Raw genomic sequence first — 16,251 nt, forward strand, 5'->3', positions numbered from 1 at the left:
GCACCCCCAGCTGCCCACGCTCCCACTCTCTCAGGGCAGCTGCAGCCTTGTGCAGGGTATAGATGCTGCTGCAGGCAGGGCAGCACAGCTTGGGAAGGGATGAGACCACTTGTCTTGGAGGATTTTTGCTTTCCTCTGGGCATTTTTAAGAGCTCCCCTCCGCAAGCACCCCTGTATGAACACACTGCCAACACAGTGAATTCGACTCTGCTCTTTAATGTACTGTTTCCTCCAACATTGCAATCCCCGACCTAAAATGCGATACAGCCCCTGCTTTAAAAAGGTATTTACACACGTCCCAGCATCACCCCCTCCTTGTCATCCCAAGGAGCAAGGCCTCGACTGGCGCTAAGAGCCAACCAAGGGAAGTCTCTTGCGGCCTTTCTAGCGGAATGGCAGCAATGACAGAGGGCAACATAGCTACTGCGATGGTTTCGATTGCTTCCCTGATGAAATAACAGCATGGAGACGAGAGACAGCGTTCATCTATCTCCCCAGCCAGGGCTAGAAGCGCTTCATCTGGCGGCGTTCTTGTCGGCGTTGCTTCTTCTCATTTGGTTCCTGACCGGCAGGCGAAGAGTCAGCTGTAAACCAGGGCCCCAGGATGTTCACCCAGAGGAGGTAGAGAGCGCGCCCCGGAGCCTGCAAAACACGTGGGGCACAAACTCTGGCACTCAGGGGTCAGCTCCGGGCAGGGCTGGTCCTACTGTGGAAGTCATAGGAGCTGGAATATCTCTACAGGCTGGATCAGGGGCATCACAGGATGCACGGAAATCAAAGGCAGTGGCAGGCATCCAAAATAAATGGCCTGATTTCATATGGTTTAGGAACTTGCATACGTATGCACCACTTACGCTTCATATATGGAAATCTCAGCATCAGGTCCGAATTAGCCAGAAATATCCAACTGCCCAGACATTCTGCCTCTCCCTCCTTCAAAAAACACACCCATATTTCTTTGAATTTAAAAAAAAAAAAAAAAAAAGCGATCCAGATGGTCTCCAGGGGATAGTCAAGAGTCTAGGCTGCCCTCTGCCAGGCCAGCTAGAAAGGAACGTGTGAGCAAGGACTGAAATGAGATGACTTTCTATGCTCCCAAGATTGCCTTATACACCTTTGTGGGATATACTCAAAGCAACTGTGGGATCTTTTTAACTAACTGGAGATTTTTTGTCCTTCTGCAAAAGCAGTTTTAGCTGGAGGCACATGACAAATGTTTCAGGAGTAGAAAGAGTCTGGTGTGTTAAGGGGAAATCAAAGCCTACAGCATTTGATCTACCAAGGGGCACAGTGTCCAGCAATTCCCAGCCTCAGTCCGTGCTGGTGAATGACTGAGAAAACCAAACAAGCAGCAGCACAGTCTGTTTGTCACAGTCACAAAAAGGCTCTACGCACAAAGATGGCTTTGATCTGCCTCATGTTTCTTGTTGCCCTTTCACAGGACCAGAGAGAAAGGCCAAGGCCAGCCTAGTTTTTGCATGGTTGACTCAAAGGGATCAGGACTTCTTTCCCTTGTACAGCCTCATTTTTAACAAGATTTGACAGGGAGATTAAAAAATTTATCAGCAAATAGCTTTGGCCTGAAACAGGACACCATGAAATGACATAGACAAATAATGTCCTTGGCCCTGAAGACAACGTAGAGCAACAAGGAGCCAGAAGTTACGTACCAAGAGCCAGAAGTACCAGACATAGAGCGAGAAGCAGCTCAGCACTTGGACTATAGCTGTCAGCAGGATCACATCCTTCAGGTGCCTGAGGGAAGAAAAGCAAAACATTAACCTTCCATTCCAGCCCCAGCCAAACACACCAGCTCCTCTGCCAACGCAGCCCATCTGCACCACCTCTGGGGAGCGACCCTGCCCGGCGCAACCGAAGGACTGTCCCTGCAGCTATGCTTGGCCACACGCTGTAATCTAGAAGAATCAGAGCAGTAAACAAAAGTCTGATGAGTTAAAGCTAGGCTCCCTCTGAAAAGGGACATTGAGAAAGCTGAGGAATGCAGGGGGGGGTGGAAGTCAGCAGCAAAACCACCACCCCCGCAGCCTGCAACAGCAGCCAGCACCCACTGGTTTGACACATATCATGGCATAAAGTATAGCTGCTCACGGCTGGGTGCACTAAAGGGAAGCACGAATCTCCCCTGTGCCATTTCACAGGCTGACAGACGCACTCAGGGTCACCAAAGCGCTGGGGTGCCGCAAGGACAAGCCAGCAAGCTGAGCTACAGCAGCAGACAGCTCCCCCTCCCCTCCCCTCCTGCTTATCTGACTCCAGGGTCTTCCGCTCCAGCACGAGGCAGAGCTGAGAGCAGCTGTGGAGGGGAACAAGCAGCCCACGCCTCAGCCACCACCCACCCAGGAGAGGTAAACAGGCGGTGGGTTTTCAACACAAGCCCCAGGGAGTGCCATGGTGGGTTAGAAAAAACACCAACTCCTTCACTCCATTAAATCATCATCCGCTGGAGTGAAAACGCTCGAGTCACAGCAAGGAATGGAGTCAGGAAAACAAAGGCAAAGGCAATGGAAATAGCTCTTCTCATTCTGGGCAGCACAGTGCAAAGCAAAGCAACCAGAAACAACTGGTTTAGGCTGGGAGACTGTCATCAGCACAAGACACTACAGAATCCACCACCACCAGCTCTATGACAAGACACTGAGGTTCCAAAACCTTGTGCATCACCAGCAGCCACAGAGGGGCCACGGCGGAGCTCCCACCGAACCCAGCTCTCCCAGAGACCAGCAGGATCAGCCTTCCTCAACCCCAAAGCAACACACAGCATCTGTTTCAGTTACAGACAGCACGAGGGCAACGCTGTCAAATCCACACTGTTCCAGAAGCGGCTCCAAAAGAGCAAACGCTGCGGGACGCTCAGCCAAGAGGCAGGAAAACATCCCCTGCTTTCTGAAAGTAAATGAGCCCCGATCCCCAGAGGGGTAATTTAGAGCACTTCACCTGACAAACTGACACAGTCAGAGGGAGAGGCACCCAGTGTTCATTAACACCGGGGTTAAACTAATGAGACTTGCACTCTCATGTCTGAGGGCTCTGCACAGGCTCAGGTACAAAGGTACAGAGTAAGGATGGGAACTCAGCTGTGCAGGTTTTGTTTTTATAGCTCTGCCTCCTCCGTGTTTTGCACAGCCGGTGCTTCTGACAAGCATCAATTAATTTTAATGTGTCATAAAACTCACCCCAACGGGGTGCTGCTCAGGCAGAAAAGCCTCAGAGCCCTGGTAGCAAGGGAAAGATGATGTCTGCAACCAGGACTGCAGCAGTGCTACAACTGTGCCTGACACCTTTCCACAGCAGGTAACGGGATCCCCCAGCTAACACCTGTCAATCGTTTCCCCTGACCGTGCCATCACACGCACGCACGGGGCAGTTATTGGGGCACTCACACTGCTTCAGTGCCTCACACACCTCCCAAGAGCATCTCTCACAACTGGGAGGATACCCCAGACAACATCAAACTTCTGTATTTTCCTTACTCAACTGTCCCATGTATTCAAAATACTCTACGCTTCTACCCAGGAGACCCAAAGCAGTGTAAAACAAGAGAAAAAATGCTCAGCTGACCAGCAGGAAAGAGAAGTCACTACAGGATGAACAGGGTGTAAAGCACCAGGCTCCCAAATCACACTAGAAATACTTTTCTCTCTTCCCAGCCACCTCGCCCCTCAGCTGAGTCTTCTGCACAGCACACCTGAGTCACTCTGGCTACAGGTAGAAAATTTACTACTCCACTAACAAACACACAAGATGAGAGCTCATCCTGTGCGTTCTGTGCCTCACAAGTTGGTCTGCCTGCTGGTAACATCCCCCAGCACCTGCTGGCTGCAGAAATAAAACTTGTTAAGAAAAATAAAAACATATAAATCAATACACAGCTCTTCCAGCACAAGAAGAACTGACGTGATGCAGAGGGCTCTGCCAGAAACAAGACCCCGCTGTGTTTCAAAAGCCTGGCGACCAGTGAAAGTTTAAAGTTGGCCAAGGGCATCAGGGGGAAGGGGCCGAGTACCCCAGGTACCTCACTGAGCACATGCTGAAGAGCCCCAGCAAAAGCTGGGCCAACAGACGAAGGCTGAGTGCAGGGAGGACAGAGAGCAAAGCTTGACGTGTCCACAACTGCCCAGAAGTCTTCTGTAACTAGTTTGAGGCTCGCTGTTAGAAAACACATCTAGAAGGTATTTCTGCTGCTTCAGTACTGTCATCTCCTTATTCTACTTATCAGCACTTTGCAGGAATTAGTGTTGTGTGTTCCTTGACTGAGGAAAAGTTACAGCATCGCCAAGAACACTGCACAGTCCAACATTTGGTGCTGTCTGTGGACAGACACAAGGAATGAACAAGCACAAGAGGCAGAACAGGCTGAGGAGGTGAGAGGAGCTGGGTAAGACACACAGAGGTTTTTCAGTGTAGTTCAAGACACAAGCAGCTTGCAGCGAGGATGGGGTAACTGGCAGTGTGTGCCCTTCTGCTCTGTCAAGCACTACACGCAGCGCTGGTTTAAAAAGAAAACATATATCTCTGCGTGTTGTAGAAGCATGCACAGTGTCAGCGCTGCTTCTTCACTGAAAGACGGCTGTAAGCTGCTCCAGCTGGTCCATCTGGGATCTTGTGCACCTCAGCCCTAAGGACAGTGACCGTTCCAGGCTGACATACCCACACAATGGCTCACGACTAGCGCACGCCAGGCCAAGAATTCAGATAACAAGGACAGTTTAGGTATGTTCTTGGAAAAAATGGCTACAGGCTTCCAGCTCCCCTGACGCCTGCGCCAGTGGGCAAGCTGAGGTGGGCACGGAGGCCTGGCCTTCTCCTAGCTCTGCGTGCACGCTCAGGCAGCAGGTCCTGCTCACCTGGACTCGTGCGGGTGAGGACACTCACTCTGCCATCCCCTGCTCCATATTCAGGTCAATTCCCCCGTCGGCAAGGCTGCCATCGTCTGTGAAAGACGGCTTTGCCATGGAGTTCATGGACCGGTAGCTGGTGCCATAGACGACCGAGCTGAAGACAAACGCTACCTGCAACAAGAAAAGAGCTGTCAGACGCAAAAGCCACAACCCCCAGGGCAGAGCGGCAGGGGCCTGCCGGCCTTGCCTGTCGCGATAACCGGGAAAGGATCCAGCTTTCCGCCCGGACAGGCCCAGGCGCCCCTGGCCGGGGCAGGAGACGGTGCCCTGCTGGCAGCGGGCCGGGCGCTCACCCACGTCCAGGCGGAGGCAGCGGGGTAGAAGATCACCAGGTTCACCACGGCGTAGACGGCCTGCGGAGAGAGCACAGCACGGCTTGTCTGCCCGGCCCGGCCCTGCCCGCGGCCCGACCCCGCGCCCCGCCGGGGCCCTCCCCGCCCGCACTCACGGAGGCCCCCAGGATGATGCGGAGGTAGAAGCGCAGCGTCTCCCGGTTCTCCTCGAAGATCTGCTTCTTCCCCTTGGTGCCCGCCTTCCCCTTGGGCTGCGGAGCCAAGATTGCCGGTCAGTGCCCCCGGCCGGCCCCGGGCCCCCGCACCCCCCGCCCCGCCACTCACCGCCATGGCCGCGCCGGCTCCGCGCTCCACTTCCGGTCCCCACCGGAAGTGATCCCGGGAAGGGGCGGGACAGGAAGGGCGGGGCCGGGGCGGGCAGACCCTGAGCCAAGGGGCGGCCCTGAGCCAAGGGGCTCTCCCGCTCCTGGCCCCGGGCTCCTCCTCCCCAGGCCCCGGCGGTCCGCTCGAGTGCCTGCAGGCCATCCCCGGGAGGCTGTGCGGGTCCCAGCCCCCTGAGGCCTTTCCCCTGGCCCCACTGCGGCTCGGGGTGCCGGCGCCTGCCCTTCCCGCCTCAGCCCCTCCCCGGACGGCCCCTGGTGCCTTCCCTTGGCTCTCAGAAGATGTCCCAGCGCACCCCAGCCAGCGGGAGCCTGACCTGAACCCCCGTGAGCCGCGTTGCCCTCACTTCCCTCAGTTACCTCCACTGGCTGCAGGGAGGGGCTCAGCGTGTGCAGCCGCAGAGCCCGGCCCTGCAGGGCAGCAGCCCCACAGGCCGCCTTCAGCAGCCTCACCTTTCCTCATAACAGCCTTTTTTAGGGCTGGCCTGCTGCTTTCCAAGCCCAAGAAGCACTGGCCCACCTGCAGGAGCTGAGCCTGTCCCAACTTGCCACCGGGACCACCTGCAGTGTTCCTAAGCCTTCCTGGGCTGGTAAGAGCCTTGGCTGTAGCCTCGGGCCACCATCCTCAGAGGTGACATGACTCCATGCCTGCTCCTCTACTCAGCACCGGGAACAAAACCTTCCTGCCACCCATCCTCCAGGCTTCTCCACCCTCCTCCAGCACTGCAGCACAGTCCCAGTCCTGCCCGCTTTGGCCTCTTTTTGCCCCGCAGTCAGCCTGACCCCCAAACCTTTGGAAAGGACACAGCCCCGAGTTCTCCACGAGCGTTTATTGGCCCAACAGACGGGAGGCAGAGGCACGGTCGGAGCCCCAGCGACCTGCGGCTGCAGTTGTTACCACAACACCCCTGGGAGAAGCTGTAGGCACAAGAAGGTGCAGGGTGCCAGGGTGGGAGCCGTGGGGGCCAGGAAGGAGGTAGCTTGTCGTGGTGCAGTAGTGCAGCAGCATGATGGCTGAAGTGTGCAAGTACCCGCCCGGGGCGGGGGAAGGCACCAGGATTGGCACGAGCGCCGCAGTGCTGGGCAGCAAGGGCAGACCAGGGTCTCCTCCTCACACCAGGCACAGCAGCAGCGAGCCCCCGCCCAGCTGGAATGGCACTGGGAGAGGGGGCTTGTACCCTAAACAGCCCCCTTCCAGGAGTGGGAGCACAGAAAAACGTTTCAGTGCGGCACAGGCCTGGCTGGGCAGGCACACCATGCTCTGGAGATGCTGTCTGCTCGTCAAACTGAGCAGAAAGGGTGTTTTATCCTTCTTCTAACCCCCTTCTTGGTCAGAAAGGATCCCCTACACTGACGAGAAGAACCAGGCCATGCGGATTCGTACCGTTGTAGCGCTGCCCCCACTCCAGCTGTCCAGGGCTGCCTTTACCTTTATTCCTGCCCATATGGTCGCCCTCTGTGCCCAAAGCCTGACTGTGGAGGGGGGGGTCAGTGCCACCACAGAGGGGCTCGGCTGTCTGGAAAGTATTTTGTCTCACCTGCCAGTGGCAGGGGAGCAAAGCAGCTGGGTCACCCCTCCTCGAATAGGAGTCTGAGGCTCAGTAGCTCTTGCAGGAGGGCAGGACACAGGCAGGGAAGGGTGGGAGGTTTGCCCTGGGATGGGCAAGGTGCAGGCAGCACACACCCCAGCCCCCAGCCAGCATCTGAGCTCGCCCCTTTGGGCAGGAGATGGGAGGACAGAGCCTGGGGTTGATTTTGGGGGGTGTAGAGGGGGCAATGGGGCACAGGGAGGAACTCACTGCTCTGTGTGGCTGAAGTCGTAGCAGAAGTTTAAGTTGCTGGGGGGCTTTGGGACAGGAGGGGGGGTGTCAGGGATGCTGATGTTCTCCAGGTCCAGGAGCCGCAGCTTGAGCTCCATGGACAGCAGGACATCAAGGTCCGTCTGTGTTCGCTCGCTCGTCATCTCCTTGCCCAGGAGCACGTTCAGTCCATCCGTCCAGAGGCAGAACTAGGGAAGCAGAGCACGGGCATCTCTGGCACCAGCCCTGGGCAGCTGGAGAGCCCACCTCTTCCCTGTCCGTGGGTCCCACCCCAGGGAAGCCCAGGAAGGTGGGCTGGGGGGCACACATGACTCCCTTCCCCGCCTGCTGTCCCCTGGCAAGGACGTCTGGCCGCAGTGTGCCTCCCCAGGGGGCCCTTGGACCTCACCTCGTACCGGGTGGGGGCAATGAAGTTGAGGCAGTATTCCTCCACGTCATACACGATGGAGAAGGCCAGCTCCAGGACGTCCTGTGGGGACAGCACAGTGGGTAGCCAGCTTCTCAGCTGGATTCTCTCCAGCCCCAGTGGGGTTCAGAGCAGGAGCTGCCTCCCAGCCTCCTCCTCTGCGCCCCAGAAGACTCAAGAGGTCTCCAACCTCAAGCCACGTGAAAAACCTGCCACGGTCTGTGAAACCACCCAACCTGTCACCGTCCACCCACCACCAAAAATCAGCAGCAGCTGGAGAGGGGAGGGTGCAGGGCCCCCTGTGCAAGGCGGGGTGGGAGGTGCTGACCTTGTTCTGCTTCCCAGAGCTCTTCTCCTTCATGTGTGGACACTCCTTCCCCATGAGCAGCATCTTCATGTCCACCACAGGAACTGGGGCAAGCGGAGGATCCGTGAGCACCCACTCTCCTCTCCTCTCCCCCAGGTCTCCAGTGCGCAGAGCCCAAGTGTGGGGGCTCACAGCCACCAGCAACTCAGGGAGGGGGGCTCAAGCCACTCTGCAGCGTCCTTTGGAGAGCCAGCCTGCCCCAGCCTGAACTCCCACAGCTCCCAGACCCATGGTACCAGTGGGCATTGGGCCAGGCAGCCAGGCAGAGGGGCAACTCCCACCTTAAGGCACGCCCAGCACGTCAGAGCTGGGGTGGGCAGAGGGCTCCCCTCCCTCCTTCCCACCCCCTCTTTCTCTCCATCACCTACTTTTCTCTGGCAGGCTCTCGATGGGGGGAGAGTGCACCCCCTCCTCCACGTCCCCATAGTGCAGCACTTTGTGGTTGGGTGACAGGCGGCAGTACCAGAGCTTGTCTGCAGCAGAAGGGCCGTTCGGAAATGCTCAGCCCCCTGCCGCTGAGGTCCCCCCCCTCCCCGAGTGGACGGAGCACACCCCACTCGTCCCACCCCATAGGCGAGCCCACACCAGCCGTCCAGGGAGCCGGGCACGGTACTCCCCACAGATTAATTGTGATTTTCCCAGCGTCAGGGGACGTGGGGACAAGCCTTTACCCCCCTCCCAGGACCCGCAGGAGCAGAGGGCTGGCACCCACCCTGCCTGCGGCGGCTGCTGATCTTGCGGAAGAGGGTGCCCTTGCAGAGGTGCAGCAGGCGCTGCTGTCGGATCAGCTCCAGGAGCTCCGGCTTCAGCCTCTCACGCAACTCCCTAGGACAGAAGCCAGCAGAAGGGGAGCACGGCCACTTCAACGGGTGCCCGCTGACCTCCCCAGCCCCACGGCGTCTCCCCCACACCCCAGTCCCACACCGCAGCTCCGGCTCCCTGCCCGCAGCCCACTCACAGCACAGGCACAGCCAGCGTCTCCTCCTGGTGCAGCCGCTCGGTTTGCCGCAGCTTCAGGATCTCGCTGTAGTTCAGCGCGTTCACTCTGGTCTTGAATAACTCCAGGGAGGTGGGCTTGAGGGACAGGGTCCTGGTGATCTGCTCCCGCACCACCTGCAGCACCTGCGGGGGCCCAGGACACCACCCCCAGTCTGGTAACGCTCCCCAGAGCCTCTGAATTTGTGCACAGCCCAAGGCCCCAGCATCCCCCCGCACCTTGTCAAAGTCCTCCTGGGTAGCACGCATTTCCTTCCAGGTCTTGTTCACCAGCTGGATGCAGATGCAGAAGAGCTCTTCAAAGAAATGGTCCTGCCCGAAGAACATAGGGTAAAAGGCCTGAGCCGTCTCCGAGCCTGTGATGAAAAGGACAGATGATGCCAGACTCCCCAGTTTTTCCAGGGGATTTCAGTGCCCAGAAGAACCAGGACATTTCCCAGCCCTCCTTCCCCTTCCCCTGCTGTCGGCCACACCAGATGCACAGTCTCCTGCCCTGGCAGCTTGTTCCTGCTCCTGCCAGCCGGCCGGCAGCAGGGCAGGGAGGTGGGCAAGCTGGGGCACACACATACACGGCTCTCCAACGTGCAGGATCTCACAGAGGATCAGGGTGAGCTGGATGCTGCTCCGAGCAAAGGGGCATTCGTGTTTGTCTTCCCGGCTGCTGTTCTCGAGGACAAACTGGAGGAGAGGGCCGTTGCTTTGTGTTACATGGGCCATGGACTCAGGAAGCTGCCCCAGTGGCGGGGCTCAGGCATCCCATGCTCCTCCTGAAATTCCTAGTTGAACTGTCCCCCCCAGGTGAAGCCACCCCTAACAGAAGTAGTTATCTCGCCCCGAAGTCCAGCCCCAGCCTCCTCCTTCCCCCGCCGCCGTGCAGGAGCTGATCCCAGACACAGCAGGTTGAAGCGTGGCTCACGCTCTGCTGGTTTTGCCCAAATTGCCCTGGTCTGCTCAGACACGAACAAGGCCTGGAAACCCAGCTGTGGGCAAAACACTAAAAATTATGGGGACTCTTCAGTGCCACCAGCCTTCAAACAGCTGCTCCTACCCACAGGGACGACTTGGCTTCATCTGAAACAGGGCAACAGTAGGACACCTGCCCAACAGGGACATCCTCGCCTGGCTTTGGCCAAGGACAGGTGGGGGGGAAAGGGGGGGAAAAAGGGGGGGGAGAAAGGGGGGGGAGAAAGGGGGGGAAGGGGGAAAGGGGGGGGAAAGGGGGGAAAAGGGGGGGAAAGGGGGGGAAAGGGGGGGGAAGGGGGGGAAAGGGGGGGGAAGGGGGGGAAGGGGGGGAAAGGGGGGGAAAGGGGGAGGAAGGTAGGGGGGAAGGGGGAGGAAGGGGGGGGAAGGTAGGGGGGAAAGGGGGGAAAGGGGGGGGAAGGGGGAGAAAGGGGGAGAAAGGGGGGAAGGGGGGCAGGGGAAGGGGGGGAAAGGGGGGAGAAAGGGGGGGAAGGGGGGGAGAAAGGGGGGGAAGGGGGGGAGGAAGGGGGGGAGGAAGGGGGGGAGGAAGGGGGGGAGGAAGGGGGGGAGGAAGGGGGGGAGGAAGGGGGGAGGAAGGGGGGAGGAAGGGGGGAGGAAGGGGGGGAGAAAGGGGGGGAGAAAGGGGGGGAGGAAGGGGGGAGGAAGGGGGGGAGAAAGGGGGGGAGAAAGGGGGGGAGAAAGGGGGGGAGAAAGGGGGGGAGAAAGGGGGAAATCCACCAGCACCTCTCCACCAGGTTGCTCTCCAGCAGAGAGCACGCACCCTGCTATAGGCGTTGGGGGTGTGCCTGGAGAAATACACCATGTTGTCGAGGGCGAGGAGTCCTGGCGGGGCACGGCGGAGGTCCTCTGCTGGGTTACTGTTGTTCTGGGAGGACACAAAAGGATGCAGTTTAGCAACTGCTGCTTTCTTCTCCGAGCAGCAGAGACGCAGTCATGGGGTTCGTCTTTCGAGCCGCAGCAGCTCCGCAGCACTTAGGAGTACCGAGGGAGCGGAAGGCAGGTACTGCATGGTGGCATCGACAGGGACACCAGGCTTAGGGGAGCCATCAGGAGGTGCTGCCGAGGCCGGGTGGCGGATCCAGCGTGAGGCTGGGGAGGGGACACGTGGGGGACGCACCGTGAAGCCCAGCTTGCGGAACTCCTTGGCGCACAGGGATCGCCGGCGCTCGGTGCTGAAGTTGCTGGCGGGTGCCTCGCTCTCCGACTCAAAGGCTGTTTGACGCAGCGACTGGAGGAGCTCCCGCTGTTCCTGGAGGGAGAGCGGAGACGAGGGGGTGCTGGTGAGTGCCCCACAAGCAGGTTCTCCCAGGACAAACCAGGAATGAAATCAGATGTGCTGGGTTCACCCAAAGGTGAACCTTCACCCGCCTCTACTTCCACTGGTGGAAGAGCCCAGGGCCAGACTGCTCGCAGACCTGTGAGTAGGGATCCATGGAGGTCCTCATGCGGCGCTCGCACAGGTTGAGGCTGACAGACTGCAGCACGTACAGGTAATGAGCCATCTCGTCCCCCAGTGGCTCCGAGCTGTGGATGATGTTCTACAGGAGACCGCGAGTGAGAAGGTTTCCCCCAGGCTGCTGCTCCCAGTTCCTCCAAGCCCAGGGCCCAACAGCCAAAGCCCGGCAGGTCCTGTTGCTCAACGGGGTGTTAGGAAGTGGGCAGCTCCCCTCAGGGTTGAGCAAAAGCTGGGTGCACCGAACCACAGGGCAACCAGGGGTGCAACCCTGGGCACGTGGGTGGCAGCACCCATAGGAAGCATCAAGGAAGGGGTGTGGGGCACACAGGCAACCCAGCCAGGCACGGTCACCAAAGGCTGGGGCTGAGGAGACAGAGGCTGGGGAGGAAAGGGCGGAGGACGAAGCACAACCCCAGCTCCTCACCTTGTGGATAAACTGCCTGATGTTCTTCTCCCTCAGGTAGTCCATCATGTCCTAGGAAGTGAAGAGGCTATGAGACATTCTCCAGCTCCACACACCACTCTCTCCTAAAAAAACCCGTGTTCCCTTTGCAGCCCTCACATCCCCACTAAGCTTGGCGTGGGGCCACAGGCAGGGTGGGAACAGAAAGGAACCAGCAGTCTCAGGAGTGACACCGGTGAGCAGGAGATCTGCCCCCAGCTTCCACTGCCCTAGCCCACCCCAGGGGAGCTCAAACAGACCCTGCCTCACCAGGCTGCCAGGACAGGTTGTGTCAGTCAAGGAGAAGAGGCAGAGAGAGGACACTGAATTGAAACCTCTCCGGGCACCTCTCTCAGTCCCACCATCCCAGAGAACACAAACACTACAGCGGAGGACCCAGCTGCCCAAGACCCCACCTCACAGCGGGGCCCAGCTGTGATGGCCCAGATGTGCCAGGCACTGGGTCTGGGCCATCATGGTCACTGTGCCACCACCAGCCATGATACTTCTGTCATTTGAGATCTTGCATCCCCCCCAAATTACTCCAAGGGGTGTGAGCCAGCTGAGGTCTCTCAGCAGAGCACCCCCATGACAGGGGCATGGTGGTGCCTGGATGTGCAGCACCCACCACCCTGCCATCACCTGGTCCTGGCTACTGCCCACGGGCAGAGAGCAGCCCCTTACCCGCCGCTCAATGTCGGTCGCAGCCAGCAGCAGCGCAATCAGCAGGGCCATGGCCTTCAGCTGCAGTTGGGCATTTGTCCTGCAGGAGGAGGATGAGGAGGATGAGGAGAGTCACCAGCTCTGAGGGTAGTCTTGCCCTCCCCAAGGCAGAGTCCTCTCCCCACTTCACTGCTGGACCCCACTGCACAGAGCTGGGGGACCCAGAGAGGCCAGAGCCATGAGTAAGCAGCTGCCGACAACAGGGCTAGGAGTGAGGTGGTCTCCTCGCAGGGAGCTGTGACTGCAGAGCACCCACAGAAGGATCAAATACTGCTCTGCACACACCCATGGGTGTAGCATTTTGGAGCTGCAGGAAAACCCAGGATGAGCAGAAGACTCCCCTCTGGCAGGAGCCCTGGGCATGAGCCTCTCTATTTTCTAGAAAGAAAAACCTTCAAACTGAAGAGATGCAGATGAGGGAACAGAGAACCCACCTTAGCTGAGGGATTTAACAAACTTTGGTCAGTACAGCATCACCCCTCCCAAGTTGCAGGGAACCTACTACTGCTCCTAAATACACTGGGGAAAGGGAAGGAAGAGCCAACGCCAGAAAAAATGCCAGCTGGCTAAAGAACCAGGATATCTGAGCAAAGCAGGCCACGAATGAAGCCATGAAGGAATCTGACCTGGAAACAGGATGGTTTTCAGGACGGTCCATCCCTCCCCCAGCAGCGGGACAGGACTCATTGCCCACTCACAAGTTGTTTAGGAAGGGACAATACAACACTGTGCCAGGGATAATCACCAAGACCCGGAGAAATCCCCTCCACTGTCTCATCCCCACTGGCTTTGGGATGGGGCAAACAGTGCTCTGGCCTCTCCACTTACACCTGCAGGTGGGTGAGAAGACGATCCAGCGTCACTTCTTTTTTAACTAGTTCAAAGAGCAGGCAACTGGTAGGCACCATGTTCTCCAAGATGGACAAGGAGAGCTGCTGGACAGATGCATCCACCATGTTCATATTGACGTAACTCACTATCTATGAGACACAAAACCACCTGTCAATGGCAGGCTGAGCCTCGGTGACAAGGCCAACAAGGAATTCCAAGGGTACAGGCTGCGGAGCCTGCAGAAGGCGCTTACCTTCTTGATGAAGGCTGCACTAAGAGTCTCCCAGGAAACAAAATCATGCTCCATCAGCTCCATGAAGGCCTTCAGGGTGTGAGCTAGCATCTCCCCTGTACTGGAGGGACAGACAAGCAAACGCAGTGAGGATGTCTCCAGATACCCCACCATCAGTCACCACAATAAGAGGGGAGCACAGCTGCATGTTGGGGGGTACATTAGAAACAGCTCGAGGAGCAGCGAGCAGGAGAAGAAAGGAAAGAGACTGGTAAGAAATCAGACTCTCGCTTAGTCATCCCAGGAAGTCAAGGCAGGGGAAGTTCCACAGTTTCTAGAAAGCTGCGTTACCACGGTACAAAGATCACTGCAGTCAAGGCCTTGGGAAAGGCAAGCCACCCCAAATCCCTCCCCCTGCTTCCAAGAAACACACACTGTGCTGCCTGGTGTTAGGCTCCACACCCTCTGTGAGGTAAGGAGCTCGAAGGAGATGTGCCATCACATCCTGGAAGAGTCAAGTAAGCACTAGTATCTGGCATCCAGGGTTTTCTCGAGCTGCCTGTAGCTCTCTCACAGCTAAAACCTCGGGGCAGAGGGACTATTCAGGGTGGCAAAATGAGCAGCAGTGGAGGGTGGGATCATCACAGGAGGTTTCCTGGTAGCAAAACCCATGAGACTGCAGATGACCCAGGAGGTTCAAGTCTGGGCACATTCACGAGAGGTCAGGACCACAGACCCGTGGGGACCTTCCCCCGGCTGCCGACGTGCAGGGACACATGTACCTGGAGGTAAGGAGCCTGCAGAGCCAAGTGCCCTGCTGCCAGCACTGCCCTGCAGGCAGAGGGATCAGCAAGCCAGGACCACGAAGAGAGTCCACTCCAATGCCCACCTTAGAGCTCACGCAGCATTAGCAAGGGAGAAGAAAAGTCAAGAACTGCAAGAAAAGTCCTTTCCTGATACTCACTCGTTCCCTTCTTCCACAATATAGAAGATTTGTTTCAAGCCATTCCTGTTGATGAACTCCTGAGCAAAGGTTACATCTTGGGAGAGGTTTGCTAGCTTCTTCAGAGAGTCAGTCTTCACATCCGAGTTGTTGCTCTGGATCCCGCTGTACAATCGCTCCGCTTCTTGGTCCTACCAGGAAGGAAAGAATCTAGCCAAAGGTGCTCATCAAAAGACAGCGGCAAGCTTGGAGAAGGTTGGAAGAGCTTAAGCACAAGTTTTGGAAGGAGGCTCAGGCTAGAGCGGCCCCAGTGAGGAGCTGGACCGAGATAGAGCCACCAGAGCAGAGACCAGGAAGAGGTGAGGAAGGAGGTCAAGCTGGCGCGACGCTAAGAATGCTTGATGAGTTGGCCCACACGTCCAAAGCATCTCAAGATGATTCAGTTTCTCTTCAAACTCCCCCAAGCTCTGTCGAGGGAGAATGAAGCTCGAGACAGGTTTCCTCCCTGCGTTACTTCTGCTGGGTCTGAGGCACCGAGAGGAGCCATCATGAGCCAGAAGTCACCAAGCGAGGCAGCGGCAGAGGGCTCGGAGCACCCCACTGCCCCATTGCAGGGCGACATCCCACCAGAGCACGCGGCAGAGAAGGAGACGGGGGGACAGAGGGATGTACCGGGGAGGTGGTCAGCCGTAAAATGCTCCCGTTCTTAATCTCCCCGCGATTCTGTAAGGAGAAAGGAAGCGGTGAGCCCGTGAGTGCCACACCGGTGGGGCCGGGGAGAGCTCAGGGGGTGTCTCACCGACTCGGTGATGTAGGTCTGCCGTCCATCCACGTACTGCAGGGCGTAGTGCTCGGCGTTGGGCAGGCTCCACCTGTGGGGACGGGTGGCTGGTCACAGCACCGTGTGGCTACCGCCGGTCGCCACCGGGCCAGCGGCAGCCCAGTTGCGGCTGTCACGAGCCGGTGGGAAGTTTTGGCCTTTGCTGTGAGGAAGAGGGGAGCCGCGGGTGCCGGTACTCACGCGTCGCAGACGTCCTTGAGCACCGAGGCGAGGGGCTTGGTCTGCAAGAGAGAGGTCGGCCATGAGCTGGGGGTCAGGGGTGCGGGGGGCCTGGGGGGGCCCGGGCGGTACCTGCTGGAGCTCGATGAGCTGCGGGATGGCTCCCACCATCTGGATGGCGATCTTCACCACGTCCTTGGGCGGCGGCATGGCTCCCGCGGCCGCACCGTCACCCCTCGGCACGGCTCCCCGCCCCGCCGCGCCGCAGTTCCGGGTCGCCGCCGCCGCCGCCTCCTCCCGGAGGGGCCCCCGCTGCCGGCCCCGAGGCCCCACCGCCGCCGGTCTCGATGGCGGTGCCGGACCCAGCCCCGAGCAGGCCCGGCCCCCTCACCTGAGCTGACGCGGGTTCGGCGGGACCCACCTCCGGGGCCTCCCGCCGGTAAAGGGCCCGGCCGGCACCCC

At 58.6% G+C, this 16,251-nt stretch overlaps 2 protein-coding genes across 6 annotated transcripts; both read right to left on the reverse strand.

Annotated features, from left to right (window-relative positions):
* Positions 1 to 200: 200 nt before the first annotated feature.
* On the reverse strand, positions 201 to 5,594 carry TMEM208 (transmembrane protein 208). The gene is made up of 6 exons (XM_074839763.1): positions 5,537 to 5,594; positions 5,368 to 5,463; positions 5,213 to 5,272; positions 4,894 to 5,030; positions 1,671 to 1,755; positions 201 to 642 (listed from the first exon to the last, which is right to left on the reverse strand). Exons 1-6 carry the CDS (start codon positions 5,540 to 5,542, stop codon positions 505 to 507), a joined length of 522 nt encoding a protein of 173 aa, XP_074695864.1. The 5' UTR covers positions 5,543 to 5,594; the 3' UTR covers positions 201 to 504.
* An 813-nt stretch (positions 5,595 to 6,407) lies between these two features.
* ELMO3 (engulfment and cell motility 3) lies at positions 6,408 to 16,195 on the reverse strand. 5 transcript variants are annotated; one of them, XM_074839730.1, is made up of 20 exons: positions 15,922 to 16,195; positions 15,811 to 15,851; positions 15,589 to 15,661; positions 15,462 to 15,512; positions 14,811 to 14,980; positions 13,868 to 13,967; positions 13,612 to 13,763; positions 12,745 to 12,823; positions 12,043 to 12,093; positions 11,578 to 11,700; positions 11,280 to 11,411; positions 10,923 to 11,027; positions 9,751 to 9,859; positions 9,401 to 9,537; positions 9,144 to 9,307; positions 8,898 to 9,010; positions 8,554 to 8,658; positions 8,147 to 8,229; positions 7,801 to 7,881; positions 6,408 to 7,600 (listed from the first exon to the last, which is right to left on the reverse strand). In XM_074839730.1, exons 1-20 carry the CDS (start codon positions 15,997 to 15,999, stop codon positions 7,388 to 7,390), a joined length of 2,160 nt encoding a protein of 719 aa, XP_074695831.1. In that variant the 5' UTR covers positions 16,000 to 16,195; the 3' UTR covers positions 6,408 to 7,387. The 5 variants fall into 5 exon arrangements, with proteins under 5 accessions (XP_074695831.1, XP_074695833.1, XP_074695834.1 ...); XM_074839731.1 differs by having other exon boundaries at positions 7,405 to 7,600; positions 7,808 to 7,881; XM_074839732.1 differs by lacking the exons at positions 14,811 to 14,980; positions 15,462 to 15,512.
* Between the last annotated feature and the right edge of the window lie 56 nt (positions 16,196 to 16,251).

This window comes from Strix aluco, chromosome 14, assembly GCF_031877795.1.
Source record: "Strix aluco isolate bStrAlu1 chromosome 14, bStrAlu1.hap1, whole genome shotgun sequence".
NCBI classification, from domain to species: domain Eukaryota; kingdom Metazoa; phylum Chordata; class Aves; order Strigiformes; family Strigidae; genus Strix; species Strix aluco.